The sequence below is a fragment of the Podarcis bocagei genome (genome assembly GCF_964188305.1).
Source record: "Podarcis bocagei genome assembly, chromosome: 14".
Lineage (NCBI taxonomy): Eukaryota > Metazoa > Chordata > Lepidosauria > Squamata > Lacertidae > Podarcis > Podarcis bocagei.
Genome location: NC_138139.1, coordinates 40,558,003 through 40,576,091, shown reverse-complemented (window position 1 = coordinate 40,576,091; position 18,089 = coordinate 40,558,003). Strand labels below are relative to the sequence as shown.

General features: G+C 45.4%; 1 protein-coding gene across 4 annotated transcripts in view; it reads left to right on the top strand.

The window, feature by feature from the left end:
- SNX29 (sorting nexin 29) overlaps positions 1–18,089 on the top strand; it is a 238,673-nt gene that overhangs the window by 143,821 nt on the left and 76,763 nt on the right. For all 4 annotated transcript variants that reach the window (XM_081169473.1, XM_081169470.1, XM_081169471.1 and 1 more), the window contains one exon: positions 12,627–12,767. In XM_081169473.1, the coding sequence (XP_081025599.1) occupies positions 12,627–12,767 (141 nt within the window). The remainder of the gene's footprint in view (positions 1–12,626; positions 12,768–18,089) is intronic.

Genomic DNA, 18,089 nt, shown 5'->3' with positions numbered 1-18,089 from the left:
GCAACTTGACTTCGAGGAGCAACTCATAGCACGTGGTGTCATAGCCTTTTTTGAAGACTTTGGTGATTTTTGAAGCTTTTCCAAAACTTTTCTGACACCGTGCTTCGCAAGACGAAAAAAATCGCAAGACGACAAAACTCGCAGAACGAATTAATTTCGTCTTGCGAGGCACCACTGTAAGTTCTTAACCCGAGGTACCACTGTATTAACTACAGTGATAAGTGATATAATTTTACAGCCCCCCTGCCTCCCCCCAAAGAATAACATGGTTGGCCACCATGGGCAAACAGGGTGCTGGACTAGATGGACCTAGTAGTGGTGTTCGTCTTAGAATCTCCCTCACCACTCCTCCCTTCGAGGTTTTTGTCCCAACAATCTACCAGCATTTTGTCCTCACTGGTTTGTTTTGGACTCCCCTTCTTTACTTTAGGCCCCCTTCCCCCTGCGTACTCATGGTTCCACCGGGTCTGCTGATGTTTCTTTCTTGGGCACTGCATAAGGATAATGACTCAAAGAATGGGCTTACTTATTAGTATGTGCAGCGGTCACTATTAACTCTGTAATGAGTAACTAAATATGAATAAAGAAGGCTCTTACCCCTGCAGGGGATAACTGTAGCTGATGAGACTTTATTGTTCTGGTCTGTATTTTATATTTTGCATCATATCTCTGCGTGACACACACTTAATGATACTGTACATTTCGCAAGAGCCTTTGGCTAGAAGCGATAAATACGAGTAACCATGGCACTGTGCCTTTCCCCCAGTGTAGCTGGAACTACCCCTTGGGCTATATTCAATCACGAAGCCTTGAAAACCCCAGGAGGGAGTGAGGCTTCTGAGGGCCATTGCAGGCAGCCATAGGAAAGAGCCAGGAGTTTCAAATCGGCAAACCTCATGACAGATGCATTAAAATAGCAGTTTCGTGAGAAAAGTGGGGCATATAATATTAATTCTTGCAGGCGGGGGTGTGGGGATCTAAGTGGATGAGTTACTTGTCCTCAATCACTTATATTCCTAGGAGTTTATGGGTGGTGTGTTTTAGCTGGGTATATAGGCGACCTGAAGTTGTGATATGACAGTCAACTGGACAAGGGCCAACTCACTGAAGCTCCATCCAGTGGGTGACTTAGTAATAATAATAATAATGATAATGATAATGATAATAATTTATGATTTATACCCCGCCCATCTGGCTGGGCTTCCCCAGCCACTCAGGGCGCCTTCCAAAAAAATATTAAAATACTGTAATACATCAAACATTAAAAGCTTCCCTAAACAGGGCTGCCTTCAGATGTCTTCTAAAAGTCTGGTAGTTGTTGTTCTCTTTGACATCTGGTGGGAGGGTGTTCCACAGGGCGGGTGCCATTACCGAGAAGGCCCTCTACCTGGTTCCCTGTAACTTGGCTTCTCGCAGTGAGGGAACCGCCAGAAGGCCCTCGGAGCTGGACCTCAGTGTCCGGGTAGAACGATGGGGGTGGAGACGCTCCTTCAGATGTACTGGACCGAGGCCATTTAGGGCTTTAAAGGTCAGCACCAACACTTTGAATTCTGATCAGAAACGTACTGGGCACCAATGTAGGTCTTTCAAGACTGGTGTTATATGGTCTCAGCGGCCGCTCCCAGTCACCAGTCTAGCTGCCGCCGAGAAGAATATGACCAGCCTTTTCTGGACAAGGTTACACTCCCCACTAAAGTAGGGGTGGCTAACCTGTGGCTCTCCAGAGCTTGTGGGACTACAACTCCCAGTTGCCCCTAGCGAGCATTGCCGCGGGCCAGGGATGATGGGAGTTGTAGTCTACCAGCATCCAGAGGACGGAAGGTTGGTTACACCTTGCCCTAAAGAATCAGGTGTGCAGCTTGAGATGCTGCTCGGTCCAGCTTTTGGAATGGAAGAACGTGGCAAGTTGCCTTATACTGAGTCAGTCCATTTTTTCATCTAGTTCAGCATTGTCTGCACTGACAGGCAACATCCCCCCAGGATTTCAGGCAGGGGGCATTCCCAGTCCTACCTGGAGATGCCGGGGACAAAAATTGTGAAGTCCTGAATGCAAAATGGATGCTATGCCACTAAGTTAAGGTCCTTCCCATTTTGCACCACACTCAAACTAGGTCAGTTGCCCTAAAGAATCAGGTGTGCAGCATAGTGTACCCAACGTAGAGTCAGTTTAAAAGTGAGGCAAGGAGAGAAACTTAAGTATTTCTTTTTGTGAGAGTTGTCTGAAGAAAAACCTTGTAATTTCTGAACTGAGCTGAGGGAGTTTCCTGTTGCTACCCTCCATGAATGACTGTTCTCTTAGAGGGGGATTTTCCACTGGTGGCAGATGACAGAGACTGTGACTCCATGAGACCGGTGTAAAACCAAACCAAATAAAGATTTTATTACAAAACAATAAACAGCAAAGCTTGTGGGTGTTTTTCCTGCAGGCAGAGTTCAAACTGCAGCTTTTCTCCTTTTGTAGTCATGGCCAGCTGTACCCAATCAGCCCAGAGCTTACAGACACTGTTCTTAAAGGTACAAACATCTTTACTGCTTCTGTGCAGAATGACTCCCAACATGTTCTCCTTGTGGGGCCCGAGATACTGGGAAATCTTTAGGCACACAGACAGTAAGTACTCAGCCATGGGATGGCTCAGTTGGTTAGAGCATAATACGGATTAACGCCAAGGTTGCAGGTTTGATCCACTTATGGAACAGCTCCACATTCCTGCATTGCAGGGCATTGGTCTAGATCAGCGGTTCTCAACCTGTGAGTCCCCAGATGTTGTTGGACTACACCTCCCATCATCCCTGAGCTCTGGCTTTGCTAGCTAGGGGTGATGGGAGTTGTAGTTCAACAACATCTGGGGACCCACAGGTTGAGAAAGGCTGGACTAGATGTTCCTCAGGGTCCCTTCCAACTCCATACAGTTCTATGGTTTCTGGCCCTGACATTAGTGCCCTGTATTCCCCTTCTTGCCATCATGCTGTTGATTTCCCAACACAACTGTATTGCTAGGCATTCTCTGCTCCTATGTGGCATTTGGCTCTGATGCCCGAGGAAATTGGCTTTTCTGTGGGATACCATGGAACACTGGCAATTAAAATAGCCTGTTTAACAGTAGCATAACTGTAGCATTTAAAGCTTCTATAATTGGATGTCTGAAACATTTGTTAAAGTCCCGAGAATCTTGGCTTTTGTTTGGGGAGTTGGGAATAAGCGATTGTAAGTTTCTAGTTGCTATGGCGGTTGTGGAGAAAATAGAATCACTTTGGACCTCTTCAAAACCCAGTTTCCTAAACATGTGCAGTCCTGTGCTTAAGGAACTGGTTTGGGGCTTCTGCGGGGTTGGGGGCCGCAGTTCATTGGTGAAGAACATGCCTTGGTATGACAGAAGTCCGGGTTCAATCTCTGCTGGTATCTCCACTTTGAAGATGGTGGTAGGTGACCAGGTGTTAGGTGACAGGGAAGAGCTGTGCTTGAGAACCTGGAGAGCTACTGCCAGTCCAAGTAGACAGAACTGGCCTAGATCAGTGTTTCCCAGACTTGGGCCTTCAGCTGCTTTTGGACTACAGTTCCCATCATCCCTAACCACTGCTTTTGCTAGCTAGAGGTGATGGGAGTTGTAGTCCAAAAACACCTGGAGACCCAAGTTTGGGAAACATCAGCCTAGATGAATGGAGAGTCTCACTCCTGTGTTCTTATCCTCTCATCGTGCATAAAGCATAATGTATGGGAGAGACTGTGGCTCAGTAGTGGAGCATTTGCTCTGCCTGTGGAAGGTCTTAGGTTTAATCCTTGCCATCTCCAAGTAGGGTTGGGTTGGAGAGCTTGTTGCCTGTCAGTTAAAACAATATTAAGCTAGATGCACCCAATTGTCTGAATCAATATAAGGCAGCTTTCTCTCCCCCACCCCACTATTTTTTAATTTGCATTTCTGATAGATTTCAACACAAGGGGTGAAAAACACCCCCAAAAGTAATAATAAATAGGAAAAAGAAAATTACATATAACATATTCTATTATATTAAAAAAAAATACAGTCACTGATGGACTTCCCTTCCTCTCCTTCCACGGTTCCTTTTATCTTCCACTTCCTCTCGCGTTTTCTTAGTTTCCATTTTAGGAACCACAGCTTTCTGTGGTCCCTAAAATGTCTGAATTACCAATATAAATTGTGTGTGTGTGTCTTTGTTTGAATAGAAGGTCTCCCTTGAACTTGTGATCCAGACCCAGGTGGATCCTTCATATTCCTTTGTTAGAAGATTTTGCTTGGCACTGGCACACTCCAAAGTTGTGCAAGGGGCATAGGCGGTGGGGAGGAAAAGAAAGTGTGGGGTGTGTAGGTCAGATTCAGTGAGGTATTCCTGAAAAGAAGTGGGGTCACGCCAACCAGCAGGCACAGATCTTAACTATCCAAGCAGTTGGAGGTTGTTCAGAGTAGACCTAGGTGTTGGGTGGAGGCACCAGCTTCTTAGGATGGTTGAGGGAGCCCAACACCCTCTGAACATTGAGGGGGCCTGGCCCTCTACAAAAGGGGGGGGCAACAAAAGTGTTTGGGCCCCTAGGAGGCAGTGCCTATGATGTTGAGGAAGCCCAAGTGAGCTACCTCATAGGTCAACATTGGACCTTTTAAGGGATTGTCTCAGCTCTAGCTTGAGATAAACCCTCTTTCCTGAGTTTATATTACTTTTGCCTATGTGGAACCCAGGGCTTTTGAAGAAGGTGCTAATTAATTTTTGCTGGTAGCGAGATTCTTCACATTAAGTATTAGGACGTGAGAATATTTATTCATGCCTTTCAGGAGACATTTTAAGATAGGGACTTGTACCAGGGTCAAAATAGGTCATATTGGGGATCTCCTTTTATATCACATTATGCCAGCTTTTTCTTGTGTCATGATCTACAGAAATGAACCATAGAAAAAGTTGAGTTTGGCTCACACCATTGCACAAGGTGGTTCTCCTCTCTTATCCTCAGAGCAGCCCTGAGAGGTAGGTTAGGCTGAGAGATAGTGGTTGGCCCAAGATCACCCAGTGAATAGAGATTTGATCCTTGGTCTTCCCAGTGGTAGTCCAACTATTACCTCTGCTCTGGTTTTGAAATCTGCATTAGTGATGAACATAGAGGCAAAAACCTTTAACTACATAATTTTAAACCTTCTTCTCTTTTGTGTCTTTCCCACAAATAGCATTATTTCTCCTTTGTTTTAGCTGCTTATAATACCTAATATGTCATTTCCCCATTTCCTAATCAAGGTTTTAATACAAAACCAATTTTTTTCCTGTACTCCACTACAGAGAAAATCATAGTGTTGGTGAATCATGTAGTTCAGTGTTGCATATTAAGCTGTAACCTGTTGTTAAGTAATTAAGGATCCCAATACACTGTAATTTAATTTTTAAAAGATGGCTGAAACGTTTATTCATTTCTCCTCTAAGTTGCTAATGGGTTTACCTGGTCTTCTTTTACTTGAAAAAAAAGAAAGAAAGAAAAAATATGATTTAAGAACTAAATTTATCAGAGGAACTTACACCAGGACCTCACACCAAAGTAATTTTCTTTAAAAGGTATATAATTAAATATCAGGGGACACGTTACATTTTTCTGCATTGGCATCCGTATTTAAATCTTCATTATCTCAACAGGAAGTGGTAGGCACAAACTAAAATGTTTCAGTAAGTTTCATATTTGGCTCACTTGGAAAATATTGTAGGATATTGTGCAGCTGAAAAAGATAAATGTGATGATCATTGTAGTGACACACCTTCCCTAGGAGAAAAGATTGTGTGGAGCAGGTGTGAGGAACATTTTAGCCCACCAGATGTTGCTGAACTACAACCCCCATTATCCCTGCCCATTGGCCATGATGCTGGAGGTAATGGGCCAAATTTTCTCCACACCTGGCTAGCCAAAATAGTGTTGTCCAGATGTTGGACTAGAAGTCCTATCATCTCTGACCATTGACCATGTTTGCTAGGACTGATAGGAGCTGTAGTCCAGCAACATTGGAGGAAGACCACATTGTCTACCCTGATGTGGAAGAAGGAGATAGAGTTTGTGTATTTATTCTCCCTCTCTTATAATCCTAGAACCTGGTGGGGAACTTGCATTCCTCCTGATGTTGTTGAATTCCCCCAGCCAGCATGGCCAATGGTCAGAGATACTGAAGTCCAAAGAAATCTGAAAGGCCACAAATTCCCTATCCCTGCATTAAACCATCCTGTCAAATTAACTGACAGGAGATTCAGGACAGACAAAATATGAAAATTATTGTATCATATGGTGCAAAATTGATTTATGGAATTGACCACCCCAGGATTTGGTGGGACACATTCATGGAGTCTAAGACTATCAGTTGGAACTAGGCGTGATGGCTATATGCCTCTTGAGTAGCAGTTGGTGGAGAAGAACTGTCTTGTTAACTCCTGGATAATTCCACAGTTGATAGCCTCAACACACGAAGGGAACTGCTTTGTTGTTGTTGTTTAGTCGTGTCCAGCTCTTCTTGACCCCATGGACCAGAGCATGCCAGGCACTCCTGTCTTCCACTGCCTCCCGCAGTTTGGTCAAACTCATGTTGGTAGCTTCGAGAACACTGTCCAACCATCTCGTCCTCTGTCGTCCCCTTCTCCTTGTGCCCTCCATCTTTCCCAGCATCAGGGTCTTTTCCAGGGAGTCTTCTCTTCTCATGAGATGGCCAAAGTATTGGAGCCTCAGCTTCAGGATCTGTCCTTCCAGTGAGCTCTCAGGGCTGATTTCCCCTGCTTATTAAGTTATGAATGCATTTTATTTGCCTTGCCCCTGACATCTTTCCAGTTGGGGTGTCCTCCTCTGGGTTTGCTTCCAGTTTTAAGGACTTGCAATCCTGCCATATTGGAGTTCTCCCCGAGGGCATTCTTACAGCATGTGACTGCTGACTGGGGAAAGGGGCCATACAAATTAGTGGCTTAGTTAGAGTTCAAGAGCTTTCAAAACTGTGGTGTGGCGGGGTTCAGTATTATCAGATGTTCTAGATGTTACCCACTCACCCACATGCACTGTAACTCTCCAGTGGTATGACTTTACTCTTCCATTGTCTCCCAAGACAGATGGATGCTGGTGACAGCACAACACCCACACGCACCAGGAAGTTTATAATCTTCCAGTTAAACTGCATAACCTTCAATAATACACAACACAGCACCCCACCAACAACCCTTAATTTCAAAGGAGAAAAGGAATTTTGATGTGCAGAAGAGATTCAGCCTTATATTTTGCTACAAAATAAATGGCACAGAATTTATAGTCACAGCTGCATTTCAGGAATTGGAAATTTAAGCTGTCAGAGCTAGAAGTTTGGGTGTGTTTGTAATATCTTGAAATGATCATTTTCAGAACACCTGCATTCCCTCTGGAAAAACAAATCACCAGCAATTTGAAGCAAATTATAATATTTCTTATTTGATTGACCCCGTCTCTAATTTTTGTGTCTCCAGAACTTTCCCATCAGTATATAGCTCAATTCCAGCATTGTGCCAAACTGTAGATAAGGAAGCTTAACCATAGTTTGGTTCAATTGGTTATTTAATTTTCTTAAAACTAGATTGTGAGTCATCACATGTCGCCGAATCTCATTTTTTAGAATATGAATGCTCTCCCTTTATGAACCACCCTGGACCTTGTGGTCTTCATCAGACGCCTTTCTCTGTGTCCCCACCTGTGGGGGGTATGGAGGATAGCCACTTGAGAACAGGCCTTTTCAAGTGGAATGTTCTTCTTAGGGAGATGTGCATGGCGCCACCTCTGTCAGTTTTTAGGTGCCAGGCTAAAACCTTTATGTTCCCCCAGACCTTGCATCAATTATTGCCTCCTATGGTGGTGCTCATCTTTGGAAAGTCAAAGTGTGGTTTAGGTTCTGAACTACAGTTGGCGCAAACCATGGTTTAGCATGTTATGTGATTTGACTGCGACATGGTTACTCAGAAATAAATCCCACTGCATTCATTGGGGCTTATTTCCTAGTAAAATGTTTAGGATTGCAGGCTAATCTATCAGCAAAACCTGGAATGCTTTAATAAATATGCAGCTTGATTAACTGAAGGGTTAAGCATTTATCCAAAGGGGCGGTGGGCATGAAATATTGTATTATTTCTCCAGCTCCTTTCATATTCTTCTTTAGCACCACATAGAAAGAAAGCAGTGTGAGCTCTTCCTGCACTGACGGAGCATTTGTTCTATCAAAGAACACAGAGGTTACTAACCTTTTTGTGCCCGTGGGGACATTTGCAAACTGGAGCAACTGTCGTGGATAGCACATATACAAACACCCCAATCCAGCACCTGCCGACACTTGTTTTGTTACTACAAAATACTTATTTCAAGCCTAATTTCAGTGGTGTGAGAGGATCCCGTGGGCACCAGGGAAAGTCTCCTAGGGCATGTGTGTGCCCATGGGCACCATGCTGCCAATTCCTGAAAGAGTGTAAGGGCATGCTTCAGTCTCATAAAAACTTTTCATACTGTAACTTTGGGTGCCATCATCTGAAGATGAGCAGCCTTTCTCTGGCTTGCACTGGTTTGGCTCAGAAGTTAGCCCCGAGGAAAGAGCAGGGAGAGAAAAGGGTCTAAAGGAGCCAGAAGCTCAGTGACAGGAGCTGGAGTCAAGCATAGGTCAGCAATAAAAAACACAGTGTCTGTGAAGTTAACTCTTTATTCAAAGAAACCAAGTCAGCGCAGGCTTAGTGATCCCAGCAACTCTTCCTGGTAGGTCTTCCCCCATGAAGCCAATGCGAGGACTGAATGTCCCTGCCTTCCCACTGCTCTCTTAAGGCCTCCTCCTCTCCAGGTCTTTGCCCAGCAGTCGCAAGCTGCATCTGCACACCACCAAACTGTCCACTCTTCATTTCTCTGCATTTTCTAGGAGATTGGGGGGAGGGGAGCTGGTGGCAGCATGAGGGAGAGACTCCCTGGATTCTTCAGCAGCCTGTCTCAACTGGGCCTCCTGAGTCTTGACCATTCTCCTCTCCAGCCTCTGCTTCAGCCTGGAGTCTGAACTGCTCTCTGCCACAGCCTCTTCCTGCTCACTAAACCCTGTTACCTCTTCTGCTTCTCACCCCCCCCAAGTCTTCTCCTTCCTCTTCCTCTGACCTCTCATCTTCATTCCACCACCAATCCCCTGACTCTTCCCCTGGGGGGTTCCCCAGCTGGTGCCTCCCAGCACTCCTCTGCCTCCAGCCAGTCCATGACATCTAGCAAAATTAAAGGACTTGCTGAAGTTATCAGCTGAAAAGAGGACAATGAAGAAGAGGGAAGGAATTGAGCTTGAGCAGCTAACAGGTTATAGTATCCATGCAACCAGCTTCAAACAGGAGTCATGTATTTATTACTTAGCACACCGAAGTACAGTGGTGCCTCACAAGACGAAAATAATTCGTTCCGCGAGTCTTTTCGTCTTGCGATGTTTTTCGTCTTGCGAAGCACGGTCCGTCGCAACTGCGCCTCTTCAAGCGGCTTTAAAAAAAAAGCGCAAGACGTTTTCGTCTTGTGAAGCAAGACCACAGGGAAATTCGTGTAGCGAAGCAACGCAAAAACGAAAAACCCTTTCGTCTAGCGAGTTTTTCGTCTTGCGAGGCATTCGTCTTGCGGGGCACCACTGTATAGTGGAACTTTGGTTCTTGAACGCCTTGGTACTCAAACAATTCAAACGCTGAAAACCCGGAAGTAAGTGTTCCAGTTTTCGAATGTTTATCAGAAGCTGAACATCCGATGTGGCTGTCGGCTATTGTTTCCGAGGCGCCTGCGCCAATCAGAAGCCGTGCCTTGGTGTTTGAATGTTTCAGAACCAAGGTACCACTGTAGATTTCAGAAGCGTGCGGACGGGGGGGGGAGTTCTTTCATTTTCTCTCCTTCGTCTCTGATTCCTCCCTCCTCCCACTCTAAACATCCCCTACATAGCTCTCCCCCATTGGCCCAAACAGGAGCAGTGCTGGAACTGTGCTGCAACATTTTCTTACAGGTTCCCACTTGTAAACCTCCTCTCCTGCTGATGTACTCGAGTCCCATCAACTACTAGCTGCAGTTGATTGATTGCTTCCTGCGGTTGAGAAGCACTTGACCCAATACATTGAATTACCTTCAGAATATCAGGGATTTGTTCCCCGGAGCTTCCTTGTATCCTGTGCTTTGTCACTTTCATCGCCAGAGAAGCCTCCATGGCTGCTCACATTGAAAGTAGGAATGATTTGGCTGGAAGGGAAGGCAGATGAACCCTCCTGAGAGTCAATTTGAAAATAATGCCTTAATGGATCAGTAGTAAAGTAGGCCGTGCTAAGATGCTTCGTTCTGCTGTTTCTCGTAGGGTATTTAGGGGGGAAAAGTAATAAATTCTGAAATCACAACAAGGATCCTTAAATAAATATCTTACTGGAGGGTTTGTTTTGTTTTTCGTTACCAATGGCCAAACAGCAAGGTAAACAAGGAGTTTGCATGGCTTCCGGGGAGTTAATGAAGCTGAATCAAAGTTATTAAGGAAGCTCGTAAGAGGCTGTAGCCTGAGCAGCAAGAGCCTGTATTCATAAATGAGCACCTGCCGAATGGCTATGTGGATTCTCCATCTGTATACATGTAGGAAGCTGCCTTCAGAAGCACAAAATAATAAACCAAAGAAGGAAATCCCATAGTAAGTTCTGCATAGAAAGCTGACTTCTACTGGGTGCCTCTAGTTCAGGGGTAGCTAAAGTGGTGTTGCTGGACTACAACTCCCATCATGCCTGGCCATTGGCCATAATACCTGGGACTGATGGGGGTTGGAGTCCAACAGCGTAGAGAGGGCACCAAAGCCCATCCCTTCTGAGTCCCAATTGTGTCTTCTATGAAAGCTCTTCAAGCTTTCAAGGAGGAATTGTTCCCAACATCTTGTACCTGATTCTTCTAACTAAAGATGACAAGGTTTGAACCTTAGACTTTCTGCATCCAAAGCCAGTGCCCTAGCATTGAGTGATGGTCCCACTGTTGGAATGGGACCGAGATGGAAGTCGACTGGTACAGGGAGGATTATCGGTTTTTTATGATTATGTATTTTCTGTTGTTGTTTTATTGTGATTTTATGTTGTGAACCACCCTGTGTTCTACGGGTATAGGGCAGTATACCAATTTAATAAATAATAAATAATATAATATAATAAATAATAACAATATGACTCATTGCTCTTGGCTCTGTGACAACTGCCCTCCTCTCCTAGGTTGTGTGCAAAGTTGCTTCTCTAGTCCATTTGAGAGGTCTGTTGAGGAATCCTATGACGATTGTGTCATTGGTATATATGGTGCTTTGCATAGTACAAGAGGAAGGTTTATGCCCCAAGGAGCATACAGTCTCATATATGACATGTGGGAAGTGACAGGAAGGGAACTGGAGGCATGGGTAAAGGGGGGAAAGAATCAGTCATGAGTTACAAATTCAGAAGGCACATTTGCACATTGTGCTCAGTTCCTGCTTTCAAGCTCCCCAGAGGCAAGGGCAGAAGAAGGGGGGTGCAGTGGGTGCGGGGTGCCCCGGGTGTCACCACTGAGGGGCGCACCCGAGCCACGCCTCTCCCCTGGGAGAGACATGGTGAATTGGGTGCACACAGGCTCCACGCTGTCCAAATGGTCCACCTGTAGGGCGGCTGAGTGGGAGGAGGCAGGCAGACTCTGGAGGCCCCATGGTGTGCCCGCCCCTATGGGTGACTCGCCCCACCCCTGGGTGCCCCGCCTCAGGCGCCCGAGCAGCTTCCTCCACTGCTGCCCAGAGGCATCGGTTGGCCACTGGAAAAACAGGATGCTGGACTAGATAGAATAGGATGCTGAACTAGATAAACCTTTAGCCTGACGCAGCAGGCTCACTTTCTAACAGTAATATACTCAAGTATCCTGCTGGGATAGCTCAGCTTGTAGAGCACGAGACGCTTAATCTCAGGGTTGTGGGTACAAGCCCCACATCCATGCATTGCAGGGGGGTGGAGTGGATGACCCTGTGGTCCCTTCCAACTCTACAGTTATACGATTCTAAGAGCATCTTATGACGATGTGTTGTTGCTAGAAGTGCTGTACTTGCTTTCATTGTTGGCAGTGACTTATGTTCAGGTTTGGAGGCAGAGTGTCTCATGAGTGACAGCTGACAGGGAGCAAAGGTAAAGGTAAAGGGACCCCTGACTGTTAGCTCCAGTCGCACCTAACAGTGGGGTTGCGGCGCTCATCTCGCTTTATTGGCCGAGGGAGCCGGCGTACAGCTTCCAGGTCATGTGGCCAGCATGACTAAGCCGCTTCTGGCGAACCAGAGCAGCGCACGGAAACGCCGTTTACCTTCCCGCCGGAGCAGTACCTATTTATCTACTTGCACTTCGTGCTTTCGAACTGCTAGGTTGGCAGGAGCAGGGACCGAGCAATGGGAGCTCACCCCGTTGCGGGGATTCGAACCACCGACCTTCTGATCGGCAAGCCCTAGGCTCTGTGGTTTAACCCACAGCGCCACCTACGTCCCTTTGAGCAAATGTAGGAAAGCCAATGTGGGACAACAGGGTCCTGGGCCCGATGGACTTCTAGTCTGACCCATCAGGGCTCTTCTGACATTCTGCATGGCTATACCTTCGATTTAAAATGGATTTATTTCACAATCTACTTCCGACAGGTATATATAAGGATAAAAGACGATGAGTGGAATGTCTATCGAAGATACACGGAGTTCAGAGTCCTTCATCACAAGTTGCAGGCAAAATATCACCAAGTGAGAAGTTTTAACTTTCCCCCGAAAAAGGCCATTGGGAACAAGGTAAGTGCGAATGAAAACGACGTGGATGCCTTGAGATGCAAAATACATTGCAAAGCAGGGCATTTATTATTTACTATTAATCGTAGCTTTAGGAAATGCACAAATGCCTTTATGTCCAACAAAGCTTTGAGACAATGAGCAAAGGAATACATGCTTGCCCAAATGGGTCAAGGAATTATCTGAGGTTTTTTTTTAAAAAAGTTTTGCCAGATAAGAATTGGAAATATCACACGGTCACACTGCATGTGAGTTTGGAGGGAGGTTAGGGAGGAAGAGGAATGAAGAAGGAAATGAAGCACCTAATATATATTCAGCACTATAACCAACGTTGGTAAATTAGAGGACATGAAGCTCCGGGAGAGGCTGGCTGGATTCTGCCCCAGGAAGGAAGCAGCTGTGAGACTGGGGGGAAGTAGAGGCAAGATGACTGTGTATAAAGGGTTCAGATATGTGGACTCATAGGTTGGTATTGAGTACAGTCACACCTCGGGTTGCGAACGCTGTGGGTTGCACGTTTTCGGGTTATGGACTGCTCCAAACCCGGAAGAGCCGGAATGGGTTACTTCCAGGTTTTGGCTCTTGCGCATGCGCAGAAGCGCTAAAATCTCACTTTGCGCATGCACAGAAGTGCCGAATCACGTCACGCATGTGCGCAGACGCGGTGCTGCGGGTTGCGAACGCTGCGGGTAGTGAATGTGCCTCCCGTACAGATCACATTCGCAACCCGAGGTTCCACTGTATAGGGTTTCTCTGGCTGAGATCTTCAACCTTGGGGCCCCAGACTGTTTTGGACCACAACTCCCATCAACCCTGACCATTGGCTAGGCTGGCTGGGGATGCTGGGAGATGTGGTCCAACCACTGCTGGGAACCCGAAGTTGAAGAATGCTGGTCTAGCCTCTAGAGGACTTGTGGATGCTACTTAACTGGGTTTCCTCACTGAACAATTTTTATCACCTCCCCCTCCCCCCAACATTTCCAAATCATTGGATGGTGGCCTGGAATGGGTTTGCAAATACCAGTGATGGGTTGTCTGAAGCATGTCCTTGCCTTCACCCCTAAATGACTCATAAATATTGTCTGGGCTTGGCAGCTAGCTCAGATATGAGCTTGCTACCAACCTTGGCTTCTGACTGAAGTGGAGGGGCAAGGGGCAACAACACAGCGAAGGTGCTCCAATGCAACTGTGCAGAAGGAAGGACTCCTCCCTATTGTGCCAAGCCTTAGAGAGGCTGGAAAAACAGCATTTCAGATCTTTCTGGTGTCTTAAGAGATTCCCGCCTCTTCTCCAAGCTCAGGAGAAGGACAGGGTTTATTCCACATTAGTAGAACACTGGTTCTTGTCCTTTAAAAAATGTGACTTAAAAAATGGAACTTTCTTAATTTAAGTGGTGTGTAAGTATGATCATGGGTTGATAGTAAACCAAGTTTTACTCAGAGTAGACCTGTTAAAATTAACAGAACAGTAATCTTTTCCAAGACTAGTTTTGCCCAAGAAAGAAGAAATGTAGCCATAAAATCCTAGTTTGTCTACATCTAATGGTAAAGGTAAAGGTAAAGAGACCCCTGACCATTAGGTCCAGTCATGACCGACTCTGGGGTTGCGGCGCTCATCTCGCTTTCCTGGCCGAGGGAGCTGGCGTACAGCTTCTGGGTCATGTGGCCAGTATGACTAAGCCGCTTCTGGCGAACCAGAGCAGTGCATAGAAACGCCGTTTACCTTCCCGCCAGAGCGGTACCTATTTATCTACTTGCACTTTGACGTGCTTTTGAACTGCTAGATTGGCAGGGGCAGGGACCAAGCAACGGGAGCTCACCCCGTCGCAGGTAGTCCCCCCCCCAAAAAAAGTGTAATTTAAAGATTTTGTACTGTGTTATAAGGTGGTCCTTCATTGCCTCTTTCCATTCAGATTTTTTCCTTGCATATGTATTGCATCTTTTCACAAGCCTTTGTAGACTTTTACCGGCACTGCTCTAAAGATCATTTGTATCATTTTTCTTTGCCATTGAAGGACGTGTACTTTTTGCTTTTGAGTGTCTGGTTGAAAAAGTCAAAATTCACACTCATAATCCAGTGCAAAATAAGATGTTAAAAATCCACACCTTAAAAAAAGCTGACAGTTACCTCAGAGGCAGAATCACCCTTGTCGACATCCTTGTCGCTCCCTTTTCGCACACTAGCAGTGATTCTGTTTCGTTTGGGCTGAATAAGAGAATACCAGTTCCCTTAGCTGAACCTTGGCTACTGTCATGATCACAGCTAGAGTAATCTGAACATTTATATTATCCAGAAGAGTTTGCAAGGTGTTCTAGAAGACATCTTCTTGGAATTAATTGAGTAGTCTGGCACGATGCCGGGTACAATCCATCTCCATCCCTTGAAGGCGATGGCAAAATGCCCAGGAAGTAGTTCACCATCCTGTCCTTCTGCGAAATAAAGAGCATTCAGAGCGATGCTGGGAATTTACAAGAATTGCCAATGTGTCTTGTGTTTTTACCTAGAGCTGTGGTGAACTTTTCTTGGAATGCAGTTTTCTGAGTGGATTGGAGAGAGTTCTGTTTCTTGTCCTTCTTGGGATTTTCTCCGAATAGTCCCTACCATTTGGGGAGACAACTGGCACACATGCGCAGCCGATTTACACTGGGAGGGAGGGCCATACAAAATGGCGGCCAGGTTGCCAACGCAGTGGACACTGTCACTGGTTGTGGCAACCAAGGCAACCTTGGAGGGTGGGGAAAAGGGAAGCTGTGGCACTGCCCATGGTGGGCCCCATCCCCGAAAAAATGTGGGATATCTTATTCTCTTGTTGGATATATTTGGTGAAATTATCCTCCCAGTTTCTCTGCTTGAGGAAGGTTTTGATCGGTCATGGATGATACGGCTGTCAACGACTCTCAACTCTGAATATTATGTTCTCGCTCCACTGTCAGTGGCAGTATGCACCTGAATTACAAGTGGGTAGAGTACTCAGGTCTTGCAGATTCCCATAGGCATCTTGTTGCCCAGCGTGAGAAAAGGATGTTGTACTAGATGTGGTCCATTTAACTGTGGTTAGACTGTTTCTTTGAGCCTGCAGTATGTTTCGTTTTATAGTACGAGTTTCATTTTATCATTGATACTGCTGATATTTTACTGTTGTGTTCTGTGGTTTGTAGTGACACGATTTGTCTCTTTTTATATAAACCGCTCCGAAGCCACTTGCGACAAAAAGTGGTATATAAGAACTAGTAATTCTTGTTGTTGTTGTTGTTATTACCATATTTATGCGAATCTAATGCGCCATTGAATCTAATGTGCACCTCAATTTTCAAAATCTTGAAACCAAAAAAGTATTTGCTGGCGAATGTAAATGTGCCATCAAATCTAATGCGCACCCTAATTTTTGTGACGTAATTTGGCCCAAAAAGAGAGGCAGCAATGCTTCTGAGTATCAGTTACTGGAAACCTCTTGTGTTCGAATCCTCCTTGCTGGTTTCCCACAGGCATCGGGTCGGTGAGTGTGAGGACAGGATGCTGGACTAGATGGGCCTTGGCCTCATCCAGCAGGCTCTTTTTGCATTCCTGTGGGGGGAAATAGGAATGTGCCTCTCAGGGAACTGACATCGGAGCTAGAGGCGGAGGGAAGGCTCTCAAATGATGCTGGAGAAGGGCCCAGCAGGGAGAGAAGCAGCTCAGCAGATGGGGAAGCAAATCAGCGCAACACCAGGGATATAGAGGGGCAGATGGGGGAATCGGAGAGAGGGCTCCAGGACTCTTCACCGGACACCAGCGGGGAGAGCACGGGTCCTCCGCTACCCACGCCCTCCCTGCGCAGAAGACTTCCGCGCAGGGAGAGTAGGAGGAGACTTGGCGTCAAACAACTTTTATGTTGGAAAAGGTTTAAGAAACGCCCACTGACGGATTCTGCTAGCGACTGAGGCAGCCACGAAGTGAAGGGCTGTCCAGACAGAAAGGTTTAACAAGGCAACACAGCCAGGAGTGGCGGCAACTTACGCACGAGCAACCCATACTCATTAAGTGCCTATATACTGCAAGTGTGTGAAGAGTACAGAAGAACCGTATCTCCTCCTGAATAACCTCTTCAGGGATGCCTCATGCATTTTGCTTTGGATTCTGTCAGCGTGGCCTGTGATTCGATTCTTGCTCTTTCATCCATAACTGAGGGGGCGTAGAAGTTAGTAAAGATTGAACATTGGGTCTTTTCATCTTGGAGATTAGGATGCATTTGCCATTGCTGCTGTGAGTCCTACTACTCTGAAGTCCTGCTTTGGGGAGATAATCCAAAATAACATTTTGTATATATATATTTACACGTATCTGTTGTTCCATCTGACTGTCTCAAAGGACAGGAAAGCAGTATTATTTCGCCCTGCGCATTTCTGTGTGTTTCTCCGCAATGGAGAAGAGGAAAGAAAACAAATGCCTGTAACTTTTGTCTTATTAACATTTTATTTAATATGAGAAACTAGTGCTGTAGTGGAGACGAAATGAAGAGGAGTGCAGCAATATGTTTTTGTGGCAAGAGCGGTGGTATCATTTGCCAGAGCTTTGGTAACTAACAAATCCTTCTTGCTCTGGCGAGTGAATGAGGTGATAAGGAGGCTTTCAAGTTTGTTTGTAACAGATTAGCATAGGAGAAAGGGGGAGGGAATAATCGGGCAGAGCCTAGATGCATATTTTCTTTTCTTTGATGGGGTTTCCTGTTCCCCACCCCTAGCAAATTAAACAGTAACACTTCTTTGTAAGACTATTTACACTTCCAATTAAAAGTCAAAGGTTTCACTTCAGGTGCCTGGATATCTTTTGTTTAAAGCTTGGTGTGTTTTACAAGTCTTACTCCCAGGAAGCTATGCATAGGATTGCAGTTACCCTGATCCTAATAAATGGGGTATTGTGCTATGTACTCCCAATCCTTAAGGTGTGGGTTGTGTGTGTGTAGACAGAGAAGAGAATGAGATAGGTGTGTATGTGTGTGTGTTTGTGACAGATTAGCATGGAAGAAATCACAAAATCAGGAAAATAGTCATATATAGTCAACACAGCTGCCTGCATTAAAATAATAATAATTCCTTGGTCAAGTGAGTGGCTTGGGAACTGTTGTGATGAGTTCCTTCACTTCAAAATGACAACGAAGCATGTAATATGAACAGAAATATAAACATTAAACAAAATGAAATAATGCATCTCTAATTTTTATTTTTATTTCATTTTGTTTAATGTTTATATTACATTATATTTCTGCTCATATTACATGCTGCGTCGTAAGCCTCCTTGTGCTCTCAAGGAAAGGACGGAATATAAAATAATAATAATAATAATTAA